The 26,677-nt window shown below is 41.6% G+C and overlaps 1 protein-coding gene across 5 annotated transcripts; it reads right to left on the bottom strand.

Moving 5' to 3' along the window:
- Positions 1–3,018: 3,018 nt before the first annotated feature.
- LOC113156016 (KAT8 regulatory NSL complex subunit 1-like) lies at positions 3,019–26,142 on the bottom strand. Of its 5 annotated transcripts, none has more exons than XM_026350815.1 (15): positions 26,060–26,142; positions 18,074–19,544; positions 10,847–10,988; positions 10,540–10,623; positions 8,993–9,102; positions 8,201–8,342; positions 7,355–7,520; positions 6,754–6,909; positions 6,139–6,351; positions 5,854–6,014; positions 5,431–5,555; positions 5,193–5,250; positions 4,521–4,633; positions 4,180–4,432; positions 3,019–3,487 (listed from the first exon to the last, which is right to left on the bottom strand). In XM_026350815.1, the coding sequence occupies exons 2-15, from the start codon at positions 19,474–19,476 to the stop codon at positions 3,278–3,280; spliced, it is 3,336 nt and encodes a 1,111-aa protein (XP_026206600.1). In that variant the 5' UTR covers positions 19,477–19,544; positions 26,060–26,142; the 3' UTR covers positions 3,019–3,277. The 5 variants fall into 5 exon arrangements, with proteins under 5 accessions (XP_026206600.1, XP_026206602.1, XP_026206598.1 ...); XM_026350817.1 differs by lacking the exon at positions 26,060–26,142 and adding an exon at positions 22,277–22,889 and having other exon boundaries at positions 5,431–5,552; XM_026350813.1 differs by lacking the exon at positions 26,060–26,142 and adding an exon at positions 22,277–22,888.
- Positions 26,143–26,677: the final 535 nt, after the last annotated feature.

Below are 26,677 nucleotides of genomic sequence, written 5' to 3' on the forward strand. Positions count from 1 at the left end.
AGTGATTACAAAAAGGTCTTTTCTGTCTCAGTTTAACATAAATACACTGTGCTGGGTTTTATTTACAGATTTATTAAACATAAGAGGAGTCGGACTGGGTTTTCCTATAGTTTCATTCTCATGGGTCATAATTATTTAGTCCTTGTCTTATTGTGATTCCTGATTGAGTCATTTGTATGATCTTTAACCCGACTCCAAGTTAAACAGAAGCCTATTTTAATGTTTAGGATCTGAAGCACAAAAGACCTTTTTGTAATCACTTTCTGGTTCAGTGTAAACTGTGTTACTGGTTCAACTGGTCTTACACAGGTGTAGAACGTGGTCAGATGCACTGGACGGTTTAACCTGCAGAGCACAGAGCAAGAAAAGTCACGACTCATCAGAACTGTCTTATTTATAAGTAGTCTGATCAGTGAAGCAGTTTTTAGACGTAGAGGAACCTTTACAAAGACACAGAAATGTGCAGCCTGAGTCCTGGATTCGTGACATGTTCACATGAACGCCGAGTGACGCTTAAAACGATTTATTACACAAACTAAACTGGATTAAAACACATGTTAAACATCAAACGATGGGAAAGGAGGTAATGAGCTCTTCAGCTCACAGCAGGAACCATGAGTTACTGGTCAAACCAGATCAAGACAGTGTTGGAGAAACGAGTGTTTTAACTGTAATGAAAACTGTTGCTGCAGATGGATGAAGAGTCGAGACGAGGGGATTTGAACTGTTCACCACTTTGTATCTGGGTCCTGAACACGTAGAAACACGGGAGGCGTCAGCTGGTTGTGTTTACATTTCTGTAGGTAACAGACGTAGACGCTGGTCAGGACTCTGCTGCTCTGACAGGAAGAGAGGGAAGTTTGACGACACTCCCTGAAATCGGCTTTTCTTTCTGCTTCTTCACTGTTAAGAACCTCGAGCTCTGTGAGGAGCCTCTGGTCTAAAATACCAAATGCTTCTTTCCTTAATTGGCCAAACATGGTGCAGCTCTACTGTATTTAAAGGGAATGGAAGCAACCAGCTGCAGATTTATCACCAGTTCCCTGATTTCTGTTCCCTTAAAACGACACCTGATCAGTGTTCCCAGTGATTCATCACTGTTACTCTCGTTAAGCCCTCGTTAAGACGAGGGGACCCCACTTCTTGCATGCCCCTCATGTAAGAGCCGTCTGCTTGTTGCCTCCCTTTCACCAAGTGGTCTCTTTTTGTATATCCTGTTTCTAGACGCTTCTGGAGTTGGAAGGATGGAAACGTGTGTGGGTGGTGCTAACCTTCGCTCACAGGTGGTGAAGAGAGTCACAGAGTCCCACACTTTGCTCCCAGCTGTGTATGTTAAACATGTATCAGCAACATAGACATAAGAGGGTGTGCTTGCGACATTATCTGCATGCTACAGTAAAGTTCTTTAGGTTCTTTTTTCCTCCACTAGACCACATTCGTCTCCATGTGCAGGACGGACATGAGAGCAGAGGGATGGGGATTTATCCCACGTGTGTGTTGAGGTGTGTGTGTGTTTGTACCGGAGCTGTTTCCAGAGGTTTCAGCAGTAACATCACTCTTTTATTTCTCCCCCGTTACTTCTGGCGCTGTACAGTTGTGGAAATGTGATTGTTCTCGTTATTGTGCATTTTATCAATAACTGGTTGATGATGATTCTTGTTGCTGTATGTGTATTTGAAAATAAATGCTATGAAGTCACTGTTGTCGTGAAGGATTGTGACCAAGGCAGCGTCTGAAATCACTGAACAGACCGTTTGACACTGAAAGACTTGAGGCCAGAACATCACGCCAAGTTAAACATAAATGTTTTAATAGTACTATTTACAAAAAAGAAACAATTCTGCTTTTTGATTAGGTTAACTGCTGCAACAATCAAACAGGTACATTGACATCTTGCTTAACTACAAAAGAAAAGTGATTGAATAGCTGTGACAAAGGTGTAAAATGAAAAGTTTTTTTTTTCTTTTTTTGCATAGCAATTAGTTAAAGGTGGGTGGGTGAATCGGGGTGGGGGCAGGAGGGTGGCTATATGGATAATGTGGGGTGGTAGAAACTAAATCCATCTTGCAACAGTAGTCTGGATCTGATTATTCGAGTGAAAACCATTGAACAGCAGAAAGTATTCCCTTAAATAGAAGAACCTGAGCTGGGGGTGGAGGGGGCTTCTAGCTGAGAACTGCTACATCTGAAATGTTCGCAGGAGAAAACGTGTGAAGCTGAACCAGAAAACGGAAGGAGGGGGAGGTAATTGTATGCATGTCTTTATTTTGCCATTTTTTGTCTAATACAGCAACGACTGAGGGGAAAAGGGTGAAATTAGCAGATGGTACAATCATCCACCGAGACGTCTTTTTGTTTTACTGTGAGATTCTTACTGTGTGCTGTTGTGGTAACATTAGCATGTTTTCAGCATGCGGCAGCGCTTTTCAGTAGGGCAAGTGCTCTAAAGACACCCCAGTCCCTCTCTATGCCATCAACCTCTTTAAAACAGAACTGAGAGTAAAGAGACAGTGGGGCCGAAACGGGAGTTGGAAACTCTCCAAAGATGATGTAAAGGAATGATTTTACTATTAAAAAAAACAAAAAACAAACAAACACACACGAAGGTGTCGTCACGCTGGAACAGACTGAACAGACACAAATAAAACATGTCAGGAATGGAAACAAAAAGCAAACCAACAAAACTAAACTTGGCAGTTAGAGAAGTGCTCTGGTGATTCAGGCGCCCTCTAGAGGGAGAAGAAGGGACCACATCTCAAATGTACCTGTTTATTTGGATGAGGATGGGGGAGGGGGGGCATTTTTTTCTTGTTTTGTTGTTATTTGTCACTCCACTAAAAATGTACATGGGAATTACAAGCAAACTAGTCAATAGAAAACACCCTTTGGCCATATTTTGAGGATTCCGCTACATAGTGCGCTACAAGTGTACACGCAACATATGAAACACCACTAAGCCCCCATGTACATTGTTTAGCCTACTACAGAAATCATTTTTTGTAATGTGTTGTTTTATACTTTTTTTTTATTTTTTTTTTTTTACATTTATCCTTTTTTTCCTGTGACAAAAACAAGTGTAGGGAAAGGCTTCTATCTCCATAATGTTCACTAAAAACTGTGAAAGTATTAGACTGATGTTTGAATATCAAACAACAGGAACCCATTTATTATCGTATTCTGCCTTGAGGTTCTGCTTGTTAATGCCAGAGAAGAGCTGTGGTGGTGGTGTTGGTGGTGGGAGGGTAGGGGAGCCGGGAGACGGCAGCCTGTCAGTCATTCATCGGTGGGTGGAGGCCTTGTGTTTGTGGCCGCTGTCGTCGTCACAAGGCAGGTCCAAGTCGTCTGAGTCCAGACGTCCGTAGGCTGTGGCTCGGCAACCTGAGATGCTGCGCATTCTGGGCCTGATGTGGTGGTCGCTCTCCACCTCGGGCTCCGGGGCCGGGTCTTCTGGCAAGGGGAAGCCACGACGCTCCCACGGCGCTACCGTCTGAAAACGTCACACAGCGTTCAGTCAACTTCATTATCTGTCTCGGTGAGTGTTTCTACTAAGACCTGCTTCTGAAAACTGGGTCAGACACTGTTTAACAACCATCTGACATTTTGAGACTAATGAAATCATTAACTGATTGCAAACAGCTATGGCAGCATCTTTTTATGCCCATGTTTAAATCATCTAAACCTGACACATCTTAGGTGCAGCAGCAGCTCCTCGGCTGCTTCAGTTCAACTGAAGCTAATTTTATTTATGCTGGAAGCTACGTGTACAGGAAGTTAGACCTAGCTAACAAATCCTCCTCCACGGTGTTTTAGAGATGTTGATTCAACTGTGTGGTCACTGTGCAGGATGTAGTTTGAATAATGCAGCTGAACAGCAGCACAGAGGTGTTCTCTTATTATATTAAAACAGGTCATATCTAATAGCTGCTCATATCGAAAAACACAGTTCAACAGGAGTTCAAACTACATGTTCATTAATGAACCACACAGTTCAATAAGCAACAGAATCACTGTAATAAGGAGGCTGTTGTATTAGACTCCTACATTACCCACAATGCAGCGTTACACCTGTATTGTAAGTCACAGACATCAAATGCCCACAAGCCAAGATCAGTTCCAAATAAGAGCTCATTTTCAAACTCCACACAAGTTGGATAAAAGACTAGTGGTCACAGAACATACCCGCTCTTCGAAACTGAAGTCCGGCGTCGAGCACCTCGTGTCCTCACTGGACAGCAGTCGATGGGAGTCCCTCGAGCAGGGCGTGTGGGGGTTGGAGGTGGTGTCGGGGCTGGCTGGACTCATGGGTGATGGCACGTGGCTGTAGTCGTGGAGCATGGGGCAGTGGCCTGGGTCTGGGGATGCAGGCTGCGGTGTGGGAGGGTTGGTCCCGCACAGCAACGGCGTAGTTCGCCCATCGACAGATTTATACGACCTGAAGGAACAAAATCATCCGTGGTAAGAGGGACACGCACTAAAATCAAATCCCAGCACGTCAGTGGTTTAATCACTATGGTAGTGACCTGCTGCCCCTCCTCTTAGCGGGAGCCAAGGCCATCCAAGTCCAGCGTGCACGCTCGCCGTCCTCATAGGGCTGATGGAGCTGGATAAAGGCTGCGTCTGACAGGTCCTCCACCTGCACAGACACAAATCATCGTCATCAGGACCTTTTTAAAACCACAGGTAATGTAATTCAATTGTTAGAAGTGCTGAAGTGCAACAGCTAGCAAATAAAATCAAACATCAGAACATGTTTTATGACAAATTAATGCAGAAAACCATGAAATTCCAAAAGATTCATGCTGTTTCTTGCCACAGTATAAATTACTTTTAATTTGGTAACAGTAAATTTTTATATAAAGTCGCTTGAAATTTGCCAGAATGACAAAAGCATTTTAATGTTCCGGTCAACAGCAGATTAGAAAGAATATTTGAGTCCTGAGTAAAATAAAACTGATTTTACTTCTAACCGCCTTCTTCAGTGTAACTAAAGGTCACTATTTAATAAAAACAACCTTTGGCAGTTGCACATTTGACCACCAGGTGGCGCTGCTTGTTCACTACTACATCAGAAATAAACTATTGAAAGTATTATATCTTGTGTCTTTTGCATGTTATCTAATACTTTTATCAGACGGACATGTGACAGGTGTAGGTCAGTGGATCCTAATCAGCGAGTGGAGGCGAACACTCACCTCTCGTTCATCCTCCTCTTCAGTAATTGGCTGGGAGAAGATGTCTACACATCGCCAACTATACAAACATAAATCAACATTAAGTACATGAAACCAGCACTAACAACAGGCCTCCCAATAACTTAGAATTTGAAGAATATAAATACACATTGAAAAGACTCCGAGCAGAGAGTTTGTCAGACAAAAGCAGCAACAGAACAAACACTCTGCCAGTCACACCTGTGGCAAAGGTATTTACCTGGGTGTGAGAATCTCTTTGTACTGCAGCTTCTCCACTCTGGTGGTGGCCGCCACAGACATGGGGATTACTATGTTGTTGATGTCAAAAGAGCTTTCACCTCTCCTCCTCTTGATGGGCTGCTGCTAGGGGGGACACAGGAGCAGGTAAACGTAAAGAGGATATACAGAAAGACAGTAACATACACATGTAAAGAAGTCCTAAACTAAACTTCTTCTGCAACGTAATATAAAAAGGTCAAACAATGATCACTGTGATTAACTCCTTTAACTGCACGAATGTTATAAACTGCACACACAGGTTTTAGAGTAGTCGGTGTAAAAACATTAGCGTTTTAATACTGATGCACGTTCAGGTTTGCCTGAGAAGTTCATCTCAAATGCTTCTAAAAGCAAAGCCACATATAGTCCAGTGCTTCCTTACTGGTGTGCTCGGGACGCTCTGGCTGCCGGGGCCCAGCGGCGTGGAGTTCTCCGAAGACGTGGACAGCTGGCGTGTGAGGGGGCTGTGAATGGACGAGGACGAGTGCATGTTGGCCAGAGTTGGGCAGGGGCTGTTCGAGTCCTGGAAAAGTTTCGGGGAGGCTAGAAGACAGGAGACAGATGCTGCTCAGTTTCCTTCTCAGTATTTTTTTAATTGTTCACACCATTCTGTGGGATAAATCATAACCTAAGCATCTGACCACTGCATCAGTTAGAAACGACTCACTGTCAGTCCTGTCCAGCGAGTGCTCTCTTAATCTCTTGCGGCTGTAGCTCTTGTCGTAGGGCCCTAAGGGGGTGGAGATGGCCTGCAGCCGCTCTGTCTTGCACACGGCCTGGCCCTCGAGCCTGGCTGTGTTCAGTATGGCGGTGCTGCTGCTGCCTGCGCTGCTTTCCGCTGGCCTTGGTTTCTCAGCACGGTTCTTATAATGGCCCAGTCCTGAAACACCACAGACCAGTCACATTTTATTCAATGTAAATGTTTCATTTAGATATTTTGACACAGGTAATAAGAGTCTGTATGTTTCATCAATGAAACAAATAGTTTTAACTACTGTCAAGATGTAAAAACATAGATTATCACTATTGAAACTGCTATTACCACAACTTTCTCTGCCCTGGGACATTATGAGATGGTTACTGTGAAAAATGATGCTAGGAAACAGCTGATAAAAATAAAACCAACCTGCCGTGAACACTGTTACTATGAAAAGAAGCACGACAGAAAACTATTCCACAATAATGAGCTGAGATTTAAGAACTTATTGGCTCATAACACAATTTAATGGCCGAGTCTTTTGTCTCGTATTTATAGTCTGTGGCTTTGTCACTTTGTACTTACTGACTGCCATAAGTGAGTTGGTGAACTTGTGCTTCTCTTTGGATGAGGAAAGCTTGTGTTTGAGGGAGAGCTTCTTCAGAGGTTTGCTTCTCTCTAGCGACTTGGTCTGCCACTGGCTCTTCATTACCTGCTGCAGACGGAGGCCTATACAAACGTCTGAAGGAGACAATAAGGTTTCAGTGTGAGGTTCCACCAGTAGATTTGCTGTCTGTAGTTCAAACAATGACATGCACAATTTATAACAAGCCAAAGGCAACCTCAAATATGAGCCTCTGCCAAATCCATTGTTGTATTGTGGTTGTAAATACAACTTTGTTTTAATTTTGCATCAGACTTATGTTCTGCATTTGAGAAAAAACAAACGACTAAATATTTTGATGTATAGTAATCCTGGAAAACATAAAATGTTCTCTTAACACTAATTTCCAGGAATACGACACCTTTCAGACAGAAAAAGTGAGCAAATGACTAAAAAAGGTTCTCTAGGAACTTCCTGGAGAGAATTCTCTGCAGCGCCACTCCTTGTTTGTCTTCCCCTCTAGATGTAAAGTAGGAAATGACTGTGCAAACTCAATTCTCCTTTGAGCAACAGAAAACTGACCATCAGGAAAGGACAGAATGGGGTGGATGCCAAAATCCAATCTTGACAGGCGCTCCAGGGTGGGCAGCTCATACTGAGGATCCTCTCTGGGGGTGGGCCAGCCACCACACATCACACAGCTGGGGTTAACCCTGCAGTTACACTGGATACAGCTAGTTCTCTGGGCCTGCAGGTGGACACACACAAGGGCTTAAACTGTGCAAAGCTCAGCTGGGAATATTCATAATGACTTCAACATTAAAACAACTATATTTTCAACAATGAGTCAGCCCAGAAAACGTTTTCCGTTTCCATCAGTGACAGTGTTCCTGCTTTTTTGATAAATGGTTCTAATACAAACTGCAGATTAATTTATAAATCACAAACATTAAAGACAAAATTATACTTCAATCCAGCTTCAGTTGTGTCCTGAAACTACAAATGGACCATAAATTACAGTTATCTGTAGATGTAGAAATAGCACAAAGAAATTTCATGTAAGAAACGTGTGAGCTCTTTTCCCCAGAATACAAAGCCACAAGGTTATGGCGCAAAAGAAAAGCATCAACAATCAACCAATGTTTCCATTTTCCTTAACTAAAACATGTGAGTTGTCACAAGGGGGATTACTCCTCTTTGTTGTTTGACACTGAGGGCAGATAACCTACTTTTTCATAAATAAGGCAGCCATCTCCTGTTTACTCCACTATTAGGTTTCAAACCATCAGTAGAGACTAAAACATGATGTCTAGGAATAAAAGTTCACGTCGCTGCTCTGAGGATTTCAACATATTCACAGTATTTAATTCAGCACTGACAAGATGCAGGTGTGTCAACAAGCCAAGGAGCACCGAGAGTGAAACTCACCTTGCCGTTGAGGTTGGGCACGGTGTTGGGCTGAATGAGCCGCCGCCGCCGACAGCTGACTAGCGGTCGTGTACGAGCGGCCACACACGTGCTGTCGTAAGCCAACGGCTGCTGGTGCTTGGTGTCTGCACCCTCTGCCATCCTGTCACGACGACAACCGACACAGCAAATTAAACTACAGAAATCCCAAATAAAAAGCAATGTATATTTGCCTCTGTAGTTGAGTGCTGAACTAATTTTTCCCTATCAATCAATCAGCTGACTATTTTCTAAAATAACTGATCAGTTAGTTTGTAAATAAAACTGTCACATTTCCCCAGAGCCCGTGATTAAAAGACTTGTTTTGGACAGCGTAAGAGTCCAAAAGCTCAAAATTCCATTTCTAATTATATAAAACTGAAAATTCTCACAACAAAGTAACTAAAACTAAGATTTTTGGCATTTTGCTTAAAAGATGAAACAAACAGTTCCCCCAACTATAAAAACTGCTGCCAGCTGACTCATCACATAATCACTTAATCTTAGTTTCAGATGTAGAGGCAACAGTAAAAACTAGCCCTCCACTGACAAAGAAGTGCATTAAATTCTCACTAGTAGTAAACTAATAGAAGTATGTACTGTTATTTTTCTGCTGATCAATTCAGTGACTACTTCTTGCAGCTCTATACAACATCAGCATCTCATGGTTTGAAATCCACAAAGTCTATTATCATCAAGAAGTCCCCTCATGTGTTTCTCAGAATAAGATTCCGTTCTGGGAACTCAGAGTGAGGTAATCATTATCAGCCGTACCTGCTGAGGACGCCGTTAACCGGCTGTCCGTTTTGACCTTTCCAAGGACCCGGCTCTGTGGTGGTGATGTGGGCGGTGCCTGTGTGCTCCAGCCGTTCTGGACCAACATCCTGCATCGACAGATAAGACAAAACCAGTGAGACTCCACCCCGTGTTAACTGGTGCAGGAACACAGGCTGAGCAGCAGCACTTAGCAAACCCAGGATATTTAAGGAAACTACATAACAGACAAACTGAACCATCCCAGCTCTGTGGCGTTGAATTATTCAGTCTAGATTTGTGAGAAGAGCTGGGCTCTCCCAAAGCCTAAAAACCTTTTCTCCACTGTCATCAAGATGCACAGCTTGGAGCTCCTTCTTCACAAGCTTTTATACACAAATGAAACGACTTCATGGTTTCTATCAAACTTCAGTTTCTTTAAGACTCTCTCACCTCCGCATCCTGCTCATTTCACACGTGGACATGTATCAGTCTTTAAAATGTCCTGGAGAAAAGACTCTTTATGTATGTGACCAACAGCAGCGATGGAAAATCAAATAATCAGGTCACCAGAAAGTCTAAACTGGCTGTGACTAATCATGCAACGTGGAGGAGTCTAAATGTAAAACCGGTAAGATTAGAGGCCACTCCTGCCGTTGTTCTGGTCTGACAAAGATTTGTATAAACAATTTAAATAAATCCACAGACACATGCTCATCCTGAGATACATAATTTGGAAATTATTTGGATATGAATGCTGAAGGATCTCATTACCCACAAGTGCGTTTTTCTGATTCAGTCAGACTTGAGGGACACATGAAAAGACAATTTCCTGTGAACATTTAGAATTTCATTTCCACCAGATGCTTTGATTTACAAGAACAAACAGGGTGAATGTTTCACTGATTATACCTGATTGCACCCATGAATAAGCCCTTAAGTGAACAGACAGTCAGCAGCTCACATTTAAAACTCCCAAATGAAAGCTGGCTGGTTGCTGTTGTTGTTATTATTATTATTATTATTATTATTATTAATGATTTTCACACTTTAATGAAATGGCAAATTAATTTGAACAGGCTGAAATGTTAATCCAACAACACCTGAATGTACCTTCATGAGTAGTTTTAAGATTTTAGTTGTTTTTGCTGCAAAAGAAGATCTATATTATAGCAGCAAGTGTTTTCAGGCTCATTTCTGCCCTTAATGTAATTTATTACTTATTTGCATTAACTGGGAGTTCTTTAAACTAGCGCTTTTTCCTTCAGTGCTCTTGCGATTTCTAATCATTACCACAGTGTACCACCGGAAATAACAAAGACAATTTTGCTGAAATACTCACAAAAACACTGGGAATTATGATGTGGCACAAAATGCTAAAGACTATATAATACACTGCATAAAAGACATTGACTTAATAGCAGCATTAAATTATATATAACTCATCACTGATGAATCTTTGAATGGATGTACTGGTTGTTAATTTGGTTTACAATGTAAGCCCAAAGACACAATGTAGAGCAGCCAGCTGAACAGGAAACACTCCTCACACACACTCCTTTTCTTACCTGAGTATTTACAGGTTCTGACTTTACTTCTGTTCCACTTGCAGGCACTGCGCTAGGGGAAACACCTCCCAACTCTACTGAGCCCTGTGGATTCAGAACCAGAGTGTCATAAATGTGTTTGAATACCATTTTAATTCCCACAGACAACATGTAGAGAACAAGAGCATCACAGCAACTTCTTGATCAAACAAGCAGAAACACTTCTGAGCACCGACAGAACTGAGCAACAGCTTTGTGCACATAAACCAACACATCAGGGACACAGCTAAATTTCACTCGACATATACAACAACGGCGAATGACTGACCTTGCTGGCGCGGATCTGTCTGTAAATGTCTGTCTGCTGTCGGATGCGGTACTCCAAGTCCGAGATGTGGGCCTGGAGCCAGTTCCAGTGGCTGATGATAGCAGCTCTCTCCATAGTGTAGCGGCTCTCCGCCCGCTTCCATCTGGGGAGGGGGGGACATTATAAAACAAAGCTGCAACTATCAGTCAATTAGTCAGAAAAAGTATCATCTACTTTGGAAAACTGCACAAAACTGTAGTTTTCAGCCTTTGCCTTAAGCTCATAAATATAATAAACTGAACAAATTGAGTAGATGCACTGAAACACTGAAACTGGGAGCACCTAATGTAGTGAGACAAACATTTCCCCTCTCAGACTGCAGAGGTCAGTGAATCAGCATTATACAAAGCTCCCAGCAATGACAACTGCAGACACCCTGTAAAAGCTTTCTAATGAAAAAACAACATGATCCAGCATGCGTTGTAAGTGTGGGAGAAATATAAAAAAGGATAATTCATTTACAGAACTTTATTCTATGTCAAAGAATGAATGCCAACTGAGAGCACAGTACTCCATTTTACCAGTATGACACACAGAATGGGCATTTCAAAGGCAGACATGAGAGGAAAATGTCTGCTCTTGCACTGTGCAGCAGCAACCACAGAGGGCGCCGTTTCATCAAAATACAGGCCGCAGTGACTGTGGCTGAACAATGAAAATAATGACTCAGATTGGCAGACAAAGATAGATCTTCTACTTCTCTGTGCTTTCTCCTTCCCACACCCTTCACTGTTTTCAATTTTCAAAGGTCCACCAGGATGGAGGAAGTTGACAAAGGGTAGTGCTGAGAGAGGGAGGGGAGATGGAAGAAGAAGGAAGGGGGTAGTAAAAGAGGGACATCAAGGACTGGGAAGATCTGGCAGCATGGAGAGGAACAGACGGGCTTTAAAAGCAATCTAGAGGCCACAGGGTGGTGGAGCGGGAGGGGCTCAGTCAGGGAACAGTGCAGCAGACACTGGGATCACCAATAATCCAACCAAGAATCCTGTCTTATTGTGGAGCAGAGCGGAAGGAGGGTTAGTGTGGCTTTGACGCAGACATCAGCCACCAATCATTGCAATGAAAGATGTCTTGATTTCTTCCTTTACTGAGCTGCAACATTTCACCATCTATAGCTCATCTGCTGCAACACCGTACCAAGGACACTGCTTCAAATAGAGCTGCAGTGTTTCCTGCTAACATTTCCTACTGCTGTTCAACACTCAATCCTGTTTTGCACAGATAAACAAACATGTACTGTTTTTACACACAGAGTGGTGAACAAACACTGCAACACTCCTGAACACGCCCATGACTGGTGCATCAGATCAATGTAATGGCAAGTCATTTGCATTCTTGGGTCCCTGTGGAGACTCATCGCAAAACAACACTGGTGGAGCAAAGTGTGTCACACCATCTCCTGTATAAATCACTCATGTGCCATAACTCACTGGGTGGTGGGTTGACCACTGACCTACCAAAGGAACAATGGGCCCGGTGTAAAATCCCTCAGGTTGGAGTGGACGATGATCAAAGAGATGTCTACAAAAGAAAAGACTGCCAACATCTCAGAATTGGCCTGCTTACAAAGGTAAAACCAGAGGGGGTGCTGAGACCTTATCGAGAAGAGGTGGAAAATTAGGCTCATTGAGAATGTAGCACATTGGATCTAGTCCTGAAAACCTTGGACTCTAACAAGACTGACTGACACAGCTGCAAGAGAAGCTAAAACTATAGTTCTGTAAAACAGAGTCGAATTGTAATAATCAGTGACACAGCAGGAGGAGGAGGAGGAGGGGTCAGTTGGAAGCGTTGAGAACCCCCTCCTCCCAACACTAGGATCTCCATCCCCCCTAACCAGGACATATTCTCCCCCCGTTTCCTGGCTTGTCAGCACATTCTCCATTGTGGTGCTTCTCTGAATACAGCACATATGTTGTATGGTGCTGGGCACCCCTCTACCATACTGACCCTTCCAAAACCAACACGACCACTCAAAAACGTGGACGAGCTCTGTGCCAAAAACCAACAGGCCCCAGCAGGACTGAGAGTTGGCCACTAAACCAGCCGACCCATCTAGCACCTGATACCTTCCTTCCACTGGAACTGTACCACGAACACAGAGGACACGTGCGAGAGAATCTATTATTTGACACGATGTTCACATGGTGCTGCAAGTGAAGAATGCACATCATCATCTTTTCATCAACAGACCATGTGTATTACTGTGTCAACAGTATAATCCTCTTCAGTTGAATTTCTGTCTTCATCCTTTCGATAAGGAAACACAATGAGAGACTGATTTTCTATTTTGGTTAAAGCTTATAAGAAGCTGTATAATTATGTTGTACACTTTATACACAAAAGCACTGCCAATTTTATTTACTGTTCATTACATTGGAGTGAAGATTCCTATATGAATAGTATTCAAAACAAGTACTGTGCACAACACTACATTACATTACAAAATAATCCTGATTTATTTATTATTATTATTATTATTACCATTTATATTGTATAGGAAAAAAACGCCTTATTAAATTATTAAATGGGAACAGCCAGGTCTCCCAAGGTGTCTAACATCATTGAAAATCTCTCCAAGCCCTACTACATGGTTTTTCATGTTCTGATGATTAAACAACCACATCAGGTCTCATTTATAAATACACACATACTCATAACTGTGTTATAACTGTAACAACTGTTGCAATGTAAGAAAACAAATTCCTGTAATTGCTATACCAATAATGCCAAAAACATATTCAAGACAGAAGCAAAGGCCACAATAAATAACTGTGCTGCCTCATCCAACTTTATGTCCATGACAGTCTTGGGTGTGAACATCACCTCTGCTCAGCTGTCTCCTCTGACAAAAATATAATACAGGCCGTTTTAAGTTTCAGTTTAAGTTCAGCTTTCATCTGTCCCCTTTTCTTGTCTCAGCAAGGTGTGCCAGTGATTCAATTCACACATTTTGCTCATGCTGGCAGTAAAAAGAGGGTAATGGTCTCAAATGTTGTCATGATGGCTCTGCAAACCCTCCTGCCACAACAGTTCTGCACTGCACACTGCAAAATGTTCTCTACAGGCAGGATTAAACGAGAAAGCCGTTACGCAGGCTATATTTTGTAATTGCAGAGCTATTTCACTTTCAAACAAACCCTAACCAAACTGGACAGGTGTTTTCATTTAGCCCTTATTTCCACTAAGAAAGCGCTGAGTAGCTAAACAGATTACAAGAGAAAACTTTGTTTTAGGAATAATGACACATATGAGACAATGAGACAAAAAACATATTTGCTGATATGCCTCAAAATCCAGAGACCATTCATGATCTGTTACGAGAAATAGAAATATCTAAGCAGCAGCTGTCATTTTAATGTCATTGTTATCTAGAGTCAAGGATTTTCAAAGCACATTGAAGATATTCCAGAGGCAGAAATATGTCTATCTGGTTTATTCTTCTGTGACAGAATGGCTAACAGGAGTTTCACAGGACAGCTAGTTACACTTATCCTGTACAGGAAGACACGGCCCGAGAGCCGGGACTATGAACGAGGAAGACCGACAGGGTGTGGGGCAGGAAAAACTAGAGTGGGCAAAATCAGCCGGAGAGCTGCAGCAGTCATTACATAAAAGAGGGGGTTATGTAACACCAGTGGGTTTGTGTAGAGGAACTTGGGTTGAGCTAAACACATCCAGATGTGTCAAACAGGACAGAAACCTATACAGACGCTCTCATACGTACAGAAATACACACAGCAATGAAAAGAGGGATAAAACATAGCTAAGCTACTCAAACTGCAGAGTAATGCTGAGCCATAGGCATGAAAGGCACGCTGTAGTCTCGGCCAACCTAGTTACCCTAATTCACGAGCAGCAGGCAGACAGAAACTTTAACAGCCTCACTGCATAAAGATCATACAAGCAATGTATACTCTGGATCATCCAGCTGAAGCTTTACCATGGTGCAGACAGAAAGCCTGCAGACCTTGATATATTTTGGTGCTGGTTGGATCACAAAATTTCATTGTTCTGTCTATGAGTCATTATGTAAGATTTGAGATTTCCTGATGAGCATTATTGTTGACTCAGAAACAAGAAACTATGCCCACTCTTGCCTCAACACAGCAGCCCATGCTCCAAGTAACATGCATAAATAACAAGCCTAATTTCAATGATTATCTAAATGTATCTGCTGGTTAAATCATTTAGCATCTGGCATAAAAGCAGACTTGCATTCACCTTCATTTCTGAAGCTAGCAGCACCCGCACCCTGCTAAAGGCCAGAGTGGACGTTGCATTCACAGAAAGGCACACTGGGTAGAGCAGAAAGGCCTGCAGCATAAGCACAGCAACAGATGTTGGCTCTAACCCAATCCTCTAAGATACAGGAAACCACGTCTACAGTATAGACAGGGACGACAGGATTAGTTGTAAGCAACGCACTGTATCCAAACAAGCAGCCCGAATAGGTTATTTTCCACACTGCTGTCAACTCAGCTGACGTTAAATAATTGAGGTGCTGCTGCTTCAAGAAGACGTTACATTGTCTGTAGTGTTGACTGGTGTAGCGCTGTAAACCATTATTTGGTAACCGAGACCAAATGTCAGTTGTGAGAATGTGGTATTATGGTTTTACACACGCACACCCTAATTCCTCAAAGACTAACATGTTCACAATGAGCTAAGGTTTCTCTGTGGGCCTGGAAGCTGAAAACTCGTTTTTAACTTGTTGTGGGCTGGATGATTATACGAAGTGCATCACCCAGCTGCTTGTGACGGCCTTACAGATGGTCAGTTTTAAATTTCTAAGGCAGCTTTCACTCAGAATTATTAGGCTTTCATGCCCTACCGCTTGGCAAACATTCACCAACCTATAAATAATGGGTGCTTTTGACAGCAACACAAAAACTCTCAAACATGTCTTATTCAAGAGCATCTGAGAAAATTAATGTAGCTCTCTAAACTCAAAGTGCATAATTTTGCTGCATTGTGTAGCAAAAAAAAAAAATACAGGCCAACAGCACTTTCCCGTCTTTGCTAAACATGGCTGAACTATCTGTCAAGTGCTCTCAGGTTTGGGTCATTTTTATTAGTGAAAAACATCTTTGTTTGACACAGTTCCTGGAAGAAAGGCAGCGTCTCAATGTTTGCTTCAACAGGCTGTTGTGTGAGTCAACATCTAAAGTTACTGGTTAATGGGTCATTTTAGTCTACAAGATCCATTATAAAATGAAATCAGAGCATACTGATATTTATGTGTGGTTTAACAAGGAACATTTCTACACAAGCAGAACCTGAAATGAGAGACTGTGTTATATTACTACTTGAATATGTTTTATGTTTAATGTATTTTGCACTAATTGCAAACACCCTTGCACTTAATCAGAGCATGAATATAATGAGAGAACGGAAACCCAATTACTCTTTACTAGTACTACTAGTTAGTATCTCCAAATCAATCATCTACTAATGAACTTCTTGACAAAGTTAATGTACTTAACGTTAGTCTAACATTTATATTTAGGTGATGTAAACCTACATCTTATCTATAGCTTTTCATCCTTCCCTGACTAAATGAGCTCCACAGTACTCAGGTTTATTCATTATGGAAAGTACCCTTAACTTCCAAGGGTCTCTTTTTTCAAATCCCCTACATAGGCACATCCTTTTATTTTCGTTACAGAAAATAGAACAAAATAATAATTAATATTGCACTAATGAACAATGGGGATACATATTTCACATAATGTAATTAATCATTTACTTATAATTGAATAATTGATCACCTGATTCTGTCATGTAAAAACAGTGGATCAAAGATTTTGTATCGAGATATGGGGATAAAGGTTACATTACACTGCCAAAATAAGAGACTACTTTCCCTATAGTAAAACTGCTAGGGTAGGGCTTTGACTCAAACATTGCAATCCTATTTAGTTTTCACCTGAAATGTTTTTGTTGCTTCAAGCTGACATTTTATGACTAAAAAAAACAATAACACATTTCCAGCCAACAAGAAAATTAAAAGACATTTCAACAGTTCTAGATAATTACTGACCGTATCTCACAATTTACAGATATATTACAGCCTACACACAAATATTAACTATTTATTATCACAAATCTTTATCTCTTACCAAACTACAGGCCACAGATTTAGCTCACTGTCCATTCCTCTTGAAGATGACATGATAAAGTGCACAAACAGGTCTGATATGATGTTTAAGATACTAAACAAACACTTTTCACTTTTAGGTCACGCAATGAACACACACACACACACACACACACACAAACTTCCTGTGGGGTTATGAAGATATTTAGGTCAAAGGTCTAAAGTTGACACAGGAAAGGATAATAAAAATCTGTGTTCTTAGCTAGTCTGTTAATAATCTACCCAGTCCTACACAGGTCAGTAAGTCAATTAATGCCGCTTGTCCACCTGCTGCATTTTTGCCTTCTTCCAAACACTAATGATGCAGAAATGCACTGTGATGTGAACTTCCCATGGAATACATTTGCTCGCTCCTGCTGAGGCAAACACAACAGGCAGCGTGTAAAAACATAAAACCCACACCTTCTGCAAAACCACCACCACCACTCTCATCTCTAGGTTTCCTCTTGGTTTCAGTTTAAATCAAAACATTCACAGGCTCTGTGGGCGCTGACTTGTTCACGCTGCAGATAAACAGAACATTTGGTTTCAGCCATGGCCCTCTTAGGAGGAAGTGTTGTGCGACGAGGAGAGAGAGTTTCAGTCCATTCGAGCCTGTGCATTTTCCACCAAACGATACCCCTCCCGAAAACCAGACATACACATGCTCTTTGTGTGACTGGAATCTCTGCCCCTCCCTAGGGTTTGAGCCAACCACTACTGAGGCAGACCAGGTAGTTATAATTGTCACTAGCACCTGCTAGGCCTGAGTTGTATGCTGCAGAGCCTAGAGATACAGGGACCTTCACAGGATAGATGACGTGGAGATGTAAGAATAATGTAAGTTACTTGGGAACAGGATAAGTGTAACAGATCATTTTATCAAACTCTCAATAAACTCTATAGAGGAGGCTTCCTAAAATGTTTTTTTGCACAAATGCTGCTTTCTTTCAACATTTAAATTGAGCTTTAACAGTAAATTCTGCATAATGATATACTTATGCACAGATGTAAATAAGCTCTAAGTGGGTGAGGACACTTTTACTTACATTTTGACATGTCGCTGCTCAATGTCCACTCTGGAAAGCTCCTCCTCCTCCAGGTCAGAGTCCCCACCAGAGCTACTTTCTGTTACGTCTGAGTCAAAGGCGCTTTCTGCTGAATGAAGGTTAGCTGTGCCGCTCAGATACAGTCTCTCTAGTTCCAAGGGCATGGACCCACTTTTCAGGAAGCGACCAAGACTGTCTCTGTTGTTTGAGGATGAGTGCCGGCCAGTCCTCCATGTAGCTGTGGGAGTTGCCGTGTCTGATTTGCGGTTTCCAGTCAGAAGCCGGTTGAGAGCTGAGTCCAAGAACCCACCCAGCTGCTGCTGAATGTGCCTCTCCACCTGCTTGGCCTGTACCACCTGAAGACGTTTGCGCAGACGCCATAGCCGGCTTTCAATCTCAGCTTGACGGCTGCTGTTGAGAAGGGTGCGCTCCCTTACATGAGCGTCGAGGGAGTCTGAGGAAGAACTACAGGGTAGAGGAGGCTGTGGTGCAAGTATGCAAGATGGGGAGCCCTGCTGGCTGCTACCTGGTCTCTCTCTATTTGAAACCTGTGGCTGACTGGGCACAAGTAAATCAGCCTCCTCCAAACTCATTTGTTCAGTAGGGTTAGGGCAGTCATGGGTAAAGGGGGAAAGTGCAGCAGTCTGAAGCACTGGTGGTTCTAGACTTTTTACATCTGAATTTTGAGAAACCCCAGGGGAATGCTTCGTTTTAAGGGGTCCTTTCACCGGGATATGCCCTGATAAGGTAGCTGTCAAGGTCTCAGAGTCTAAGTGCAGGTTATGGGACTGAGAGTCTGCGGTGGCAGAAGGTTTGTCACCATTCACTGCCACCACACAGCCAGAACCAGACATGTTAGCCAGCTTCTTGGCCAGGCCATTGACAGGTGCAATGGGCTGGCCACCTCCGTTAGTGCTGCCGCTCATGAGGCTTTTGAGCTGGCCGCTAGAGAGTTCTATCGGCTGCCTCTTCCGCAACACGAAGTCCCCTCCGCCGTTGAGCAGGGTGCTGGGCAGTTTTCTGTGGCTTTTCAACACGGACTGTTTGATGAACACTCCTTGCAGCTTGATTGACTCCTTAGTTGAAGGGACAGATGTCACATCAGAGCATAGGTAAGAAGTCACCAGTGGCTGGAGCTTGCCCAGGGCCTGGGCCTGGACCACAGATTCAGACTGGGGCTGCTGTTGCTGCTGCTCCTGGTCACCGCCACAAAAGTCAAGAGGACACTCTTCAGTGGCAGCCTTGCACTTAGCGGGGCCGCTGCTGTGGATAAGGATGTTGCTGGCGTTACTGTTGTTCTCTGCACTGGCCGGTGAGAGACTTGAGGATGGGGCAGCCAATTTGAAGCGGATGTGGTGAGCTTCGGCTGGGGCGTCGGTGAGAGCGGGCGCCATCGCAGCCATGCAGTGCAGAGGGACGGGCACCGCGGCCTGCTCCACACCACCCGCTTACTGCCCCACCTGAGGACAGCCTGGATATTGGAAAGAGGAAACAAAAACAGAAAGGAGAGAACAAAATACAGTTAAAAGCAATCTAATGAAGTCTGGCATTCAAAAATACAGTAAAACCTTACTACATCAAATTTTATCCTAGTGGATGTGGGAGAGTGTTATTCTATCAACAACTTACAAGTTGCACTCACAGCCTTGTACAGAGAGGAACCCACAACCACATAAAGTAAACAAACATGAACAGACACTACCCAGATCGTGATCAAATGTCACTGACATACTAAGACCAGGCACTACAATTAAATTAGTGAGCTAACAATTATTTACAAGACTACATAATAAGGAAGGAAAACTAAAGTGCTATGGTAAACAATATTTTAAGGAAGAACTGTAATAAAATAGATAAAAGAAAAACGGGCAAGTGAACTAGTAAAGTGAAGAACTTGCTTTGAGTCCAACAAACAAAAAAACAGGTTACATATTTTTCTTTAAAATTTCATACATAGAAGGAAACATGAAAGCAAGCTGTACATATACATAACAAAACAGATTAAATACCTGTATTACAGGTTCTTTAGGTCTTGGCAGTAAGTGGAAAATTACCGCAACACAAAACTAGCTTTTCTTAAATATCTGGCACAAAATATAATGAATGAAAATACCACTGTTTAATGACACGTTCAACATACTAAGTACAAATCTTAAGCAAATGTACACAACCCATCTAGGACTCAGGCCTAATCAAATGAACTGGTGACTCACTGACATTTCATTGACCCGTTTGCTTTGAGCGTTGCTAAAAATGATCCTTCAAAGCTGGAGAAAAACAGTTGAATTAAAGGAACATCTGAGATGATCAAATGTACTCTTGTATTTCTGACCATTCACTTAGCTCTCACTAAAGTCCAGATAATGTAATTTGATTCACTGTACTCACAACAATGCATTTGTCTACAGAGAACCCCCTCTATGATCTGAGTAAACACCAAAACATTAACAATATGCACTGACCTTGGAAAGTGGGATGCTAACAATATACATAGAATAACAGCAGGCATCTGATCTAAATCCTAGGCGAATAAATAATGTCCACCTACACCCATGCATATGTGAACGAGCATCTTTTCTCCTCTCTTAAAGAAATGAGCCTTGAAATTCTCTTGTGATGAAGCAAGAAAGTGTAAAAAAAACAACAATGCATATTGTCCAAACCCCACTGCCCTACATGTGCCCTGGTAAGTCTGTGTGCAGCAGGGTTCCACACAGGCAGTGTAAGTAGGTGGATTTAGGCCCTAGCATTAGTGCAAAGCACATGATGTCATCCTGACTAGGTCCCTGTGTCAAATTCAGCTGAACCTATTAAACCTTCCTAATTTACCAAATACTAACCAGCACTGATTATCAAATTAAATGTGCAAAAGGGCCGTCCATCGCGGTATAACGTGTTGATGTTCAGATGTTAGCGTATAATCCACACGTATATGTATCTGTATATCTAACAACTGTTTTAAAGGGCTCCCTTCAAATAGTACGATAAAGGCGAGCTGCATCCCCGCGTATCGTCTGCAGGGTCAGATGAATGGGGGCTCAGTATTTCACCGCAGTTTCTAGTCAGCGCGCACTACGCCATGTTGGTATTTCCGAAGCTGATTATGCAATGCAATTCATCTACCTAAAACCGCCCATTCCGCTTTAAACACGCCGAGCGTGTTCATGCAAGGGAGGAAATTAAATAACCAACCTTTAAAAACTGTAATTTACAAGTATTATAACAACAGTGTGTCTGTAAAGTGGCTGACAAGAGGTGCGACAAAAAATGTCCACATCCAACGTTAGCCGACCATAACGTAATCACCAAAATGTCTTCCTGGTGTTTACAGGAACATTTGTAAATATAAAACAACCTGGTGCCTCAGTCCGGGCTCTGTGCAGGAATAACCTCACTCCGTTATTCTCAATAGCTGCTGTGGAGAAAATCCATACACAGGATCAGTGTTTGTATCACTAAGGAAAAAAACACAGCCGATCACCAGATCAACCGAAAGATAACATCTCTAAACCCCGTCACTTTATATACTGCGTGCAAATTAATGCCTTCGCTTCTGGCTAACGTTAGCTCAGGAAAGCTGCTGATGCAAGAAACAACCTGCTCGCATGCTAGCGACCAACTGCAGTGAAACGCTACCTAATCACATTATAGACCATTTGGTACATTTCGCTTTGGTGGCCGATTTATTTCCTTTTTATTCCCAGAAGCAGCCTTTAAGCTTTACGCAAGCCTCGTTAGGCGAGTAAACATTTTAGCCGCCGACTACGCAACCTACGCTCTTCTCAGCGATAGTTGATGTCAATAACGCCCAGAGCCATATGTAACGTTGAGCACTGAAAGCCACGGTAACGCAGGCACAGGCGTCAAAGTTGAACCCAGGTCGGGAAACATCACACACTCGAACATTTGTCCACGATACCACGACACTTGAACTCGTTACTGACCTCAACTTGTTTCACACAGCGCTCGGAGACCCATTGCAGAGCGCAGACATGGTATGCATCGCAATTAGACCAAGGAAACAAACAGCGGCAGCCTGCTGTTGTAATCTATGGCGACCGTCCTTTGTTCTGCTGGAGTCCAGTATCTTGTGGGCCATGAGGTAGTACACCACGAAAAGGCAGATGAGTGAAAGGCTAAGAAGTTGGGAGTAGACCCTACCCGTCTAGCTAGCTCGCTAACAAAGAAAAAGGAGGAACCTACCACGTGACGAGGTTGCACTATCCGAGGGAATTTCGGCAACAATCCCCTGCAGTTTTTGGTGGAAAAAACCAAGGGTGTTAACACAAAAACGCACCGGGATTCGATCACTCTGCCATTAAATAATCCAAAAACGCAGCCAGATCGCCGAACGGGGCCCGGTTCAGCGAGCCGCTCGGGTCCGTTCCGGATTCGAGCAATGGGCGAATCAACGATCTACACCTTGCTCGCCAGCTAGCTCGCCTCGCCGCTACGGCGAATATAAGACAAGGCCGAGAAACTGTCCTTTGTACTCCAAATTAGTTCAAATGTAGGCGCTTCACGGTAATCCTTCACCAAAAAATCCGATTCTCAGTAAGCGGAAGGTAGTCCAGAGGGTGGTTTGTCGAGAGCCTTTTTCTCTCGTTTTAGGGAGAGACGCTTAGAAAATGGCGGCTAGCTCCTCTCCCTCGGATTTGAGTCTGACAAACATAGAAGTGCTGCGTGTGTGTGTGTGTGTGTGTGTGTGTGTGTGTGTGTGTGCGCTGCTTGTAGGCGGGAGACATTTCTCATAGTCACCACTAGAGTAAAGGGCAGATAAGAAACGACATAAAGCCCTAAAGAAGACTCACAGGACGGCATTGTCTGCAGAAACACGGCCCTAAGTCACCGTGCACCGTGCAGACAGCAGCTGCACTGAAATATGGAATTTACAGGTTCACCAAATTAAAGTAAAGACACTGCTTTAATATTCTACTTCAATAAAAGAGTGCACAAACACTGCATGTAGATCATAATGTTTACAGTAGTGAAAGTAAAAGTACTATGATGATTATACTGATTGTTGTAAACACTACTTTAATACTGCAGGTGCTAAAAGTGGAGCTCATTTTAATCACTTTATACACATATGACACGTTTTTAATCTATATTAATGCATCATCATTTATTAGTTTGTTATATTTTGTATTAAGAATCAGCATCTGTAAAGCATCTAAAGCTGTGAAGTAACGTAGGAGTAAAAAGTACAAGTACCTCAAAACTGAACGTACCTGCTTTCTGTCAGAAGTTTGACAGTACATTATAAATACCAGCAGGGACAGTATGAGCTACACTCATTTGTGATTATATCACATTTCCTTCTGTATAAAACTGCAAATATTATTTATGTAATTAAGGCTGGATTACCAACCTGCTGCACTAAATCTCATTCAGTCTTACAGAGGTGCTCTGTGTTTTAACACATATACTGTCATATTTTATATTATAGTTTATTTAGCTTTACATTTTACATTGTGTCAAGAGTTTTTATAAAACCCTTGGGTGTGGTTGTTTTAGAAGTATAAAAAGTACTTTGATACTGTAGTAATTTCAGCTCTAGAGTACTGGTTGGTTTCTAGGTGCCTGGAAGGAAATTGAATATATATATTTGGGGCTTAACCCATCAGAGATTAGCTATGAATTACATTTATTTAATTTAATGTAATTAATGAAATCAGAACCCAGATAAGTAGCAGAAAATGGATTGACTAGATCACTAATAAATAAAATAAATAAAAATTCTAGTTTCCATGATTGATATCTGCTTGAATTTTAATAATCATAATTTTTTGTTGTCTTTCAAGCAAACATGCAGAATATTTTCTGATTTTAGCAGCTAGATGAAAAGCGTTTAATATACCATGATATGATATAGCTGTGCTTTCAACTGATGGATGGACAAAATAAACAAGTGAGTTTTAGAAGTCAGATATAAGAATTTTTGAGAAATTATAAGGTGATTTTAAGTAATTTAAGATGTAGAGACGCTGTATTTATGCCTCCTTTTGACCATATGGGCAGTAAACATCCTATATATAGTTTAAGCTGCGCTGTGTTTGACCAACATTAACCAATATCACAGTGAAAAAGGTATTAAATGTATTCGCTGTGATATTAAAAGGATCTTACCTTTAATTTAGTGAACACTGCAGAAACCTTGTTGTGAACCTGTTCTTAATGCCAGGAGACTCATTATGCTTTCTGTTTCTGTTTGACATTACCAAAGAGGGTATCACCCCTTGGAAAAATACAAGAGCTTAGTTAAAACTGCCTATTCAGCTGTGTCAGTTTTCACAGGAAGTAGATCGCCCACCACTACAGCAACCTTTGAGAAGGTGCAGCCAGTGGCCACTTGAAGGAGCTCTTCTCCACATGACTGTTAAATGCTGCCATGTCCCAAATATAATACTCCACCATATGCTGTGTAAAACAAAACGTAGATGGGTGAACATGGAAGCAAACGCATCAAATATAGAGCAATTTAACATATTAGTCTTTAAATTCAGTTTTTGTTTACTCTGTCTCATAGTTAATAATACTTAAATAGATCCAGATATTTTTTTTAAATGTTTGATAGCAGTATGTTTTTTTTTTTCAGAGCATAAATATAAAACTTAATGCATTTTATGACATGAAATAACATATAGATACTGTTTTAGTCCTGTCCACCCCTGTTCTCTTGACTAATAAATCAGACTTGTGTATAAATGAATGTTTGTACTAGCATTTAGTTACTGTGTTTTGTATGCACTGGCTGGTTAGAGAATTGATCCCTTAAAATTTTGCAGCTTATAACTTAAAATTAGGAATTTAACCAATCTTTTTTGTAACTAGCCTGTATTATTCAAATTGGTTGCTTTAAGGTAGTTCTCACAAAAACTGTTTTAGCATGTTTTCCGTTAGAAGGTTTACATTGTGAGGTACTTGAGTAATATCATCTAAATGTTAACAGGAATGTTATAAATGATTAATTTAAGCCTGGTCCATAAGCCTTTCCAGAAATGTTACACAAGTGATGTCACTTTAGATGGGATTAGTAACTAATCAGCCAATGCCTGTGACTTGCACTTTTTACTGTTAAGTAATGCAAATGCCACCACTTATTTTCTACAGTTTATGCATTACCTCTGTGCGTTATCAGCCTAGCAGAGTACACATGCATAACTATTTTGTAATTATCAATGTGTGTGTGCATATGAGCGAAAGAGAGAGAGAAATGCCTATCTGCCTGTTTAAAAAGTGTATGTAAATGAATGTTTTAGGATCCAATAAGTGATGTTTTTGATAGTTATTCAATGAGTTATGTTTTATCAGTGTCAGCTCTATGACTAATCGGTAAAAACATCTATCCACTTTCTTGTCCTGCTCTGAGGCACACTGAAAACAGCATATGCAAAGTTCACTAAACTTCAGGATGCCAAGTCCCTCCTGGGAGATTCAGATGCGTCACTGCACTTTCTAGAATATGTAATCCATCCAGCATCCGGTGTTTGGCCTCCTCTGTGTCTAAAATACTTCCATGGAGATGGAGGTTTGGGTTTCCTAACCACTAGCACCTTGTGTGGATACTTCCCAAGCACAAAAGCAGTGGTTTCATCCGGGGTGTGCAAGGTTATCCAAATAAGGCCTTTTTTGGTGACAACTCAGATCCATTAATCACAGGTGATGAGAATTGGTTGAGAGCATTGATCTCAAAGCCAAATAGAAATACATTAAAAAAAAGAAAAGAAAAAAAGAGCTAGAACTTAGAAACTCCGCTTTTGAAATAAATCCGTTCCAAGCCAGAGAGCATCTGTTCCATTTGAGATGAACCCAGGAATCGGAAAAAGGAAACTCCTTCTGGCCACTTGTATCCGCCGTATCATCCATTTGTTGGTTACTACTCAGAGCCACTGAGCACAGGTGAAGACTGCTTGAGAGCATCACTCTTAGACAGAAAGATCCAAAAATAAAACCTAAATAAAAATAATTATCATTTAGTAATACCTTTAAATCCACTGTTGAAATACGCCATTCAATAATCCAATTTGCCATAATTCCAGTCCCCATACTTGGAAATAACATGATGCCTAAAGATGAGACAAAGAAATATACAAATGAGTTGAATTATATTTAAACATTTCAGGACTGTAGATACTGTAATGATGATGAAAAAGTAAAGAAAGAAGTGAATTGAGTATTGTTATATTAAGAAACATGGCTGTACGAGTGTAAATTAACAAACTGAGGACATGAGTTTTACTGGAGAGTTAAAAACTGGTATTTCAGAGTTCCTGCTGTTATATTTAAATGTGGAATTACAGGTTTGTGTTGGGGGGGTTGTACACAGCCAGACGACCTTTCACATATATTATTGACTATTACTGTCCAAAGTTACACTTTATATAGGATGTTAAGAGGTAAATGAACTTTAAATCACGATCTAAAGGTATTTTGTATTTGCATATAGGGTATCCCTATAAAATGATGAAACCCAAATACAGTTTTTACCTGTCATGAATTTTCTTTTTAATAGTTAATAGTTTTTAATATCCACTACCTCCAAACATAAAACAGTGGGGGGAAGTTGTGTTTATAGCAAAATTCTATTAAAATGATATGGTC

This window comes from Anabas testudineus, chromosome 19, assembly GCF_900324465.2.
Source record: "Anabas testudineus chromosome 19, fAnaTes1.2, whole genome shotgun sequence".
In the NCBI taxonomy this organism is placed as follows: domain Eukaryota; kingdom Metazoa; phylum Chordata; class Actinopteri; order Anabantiformes; family Anabantidae; genus Anabas; species Anabas testudineus.

Excerpts from the sequence above, each read along its gene's own strand:
- LOC113156016 (XM_026350815.1), bottom strand. The coding sequence starts at position 19,476 with ATGGCTGCGATGGCGCCCGCTCTCACCGACGCCCCAGCCGAAGCTCAC. Across the intron at positions 4,634-5,192 it reads AAGAGGAGGATGAACGAGAG|GTGGAGGACCTGTCAGACGC; the intron begins GTGAGTGTTCGC and ends GTGTCTGTGCAG. Across the intron at positions 4,433-4,520 it reads GCTAAGAGGAGGGGCAGCAG|GTCGTATAAATCTGTCGATG; the intron begins GTCACTACCATA and ends TTGTTCCTTCAG.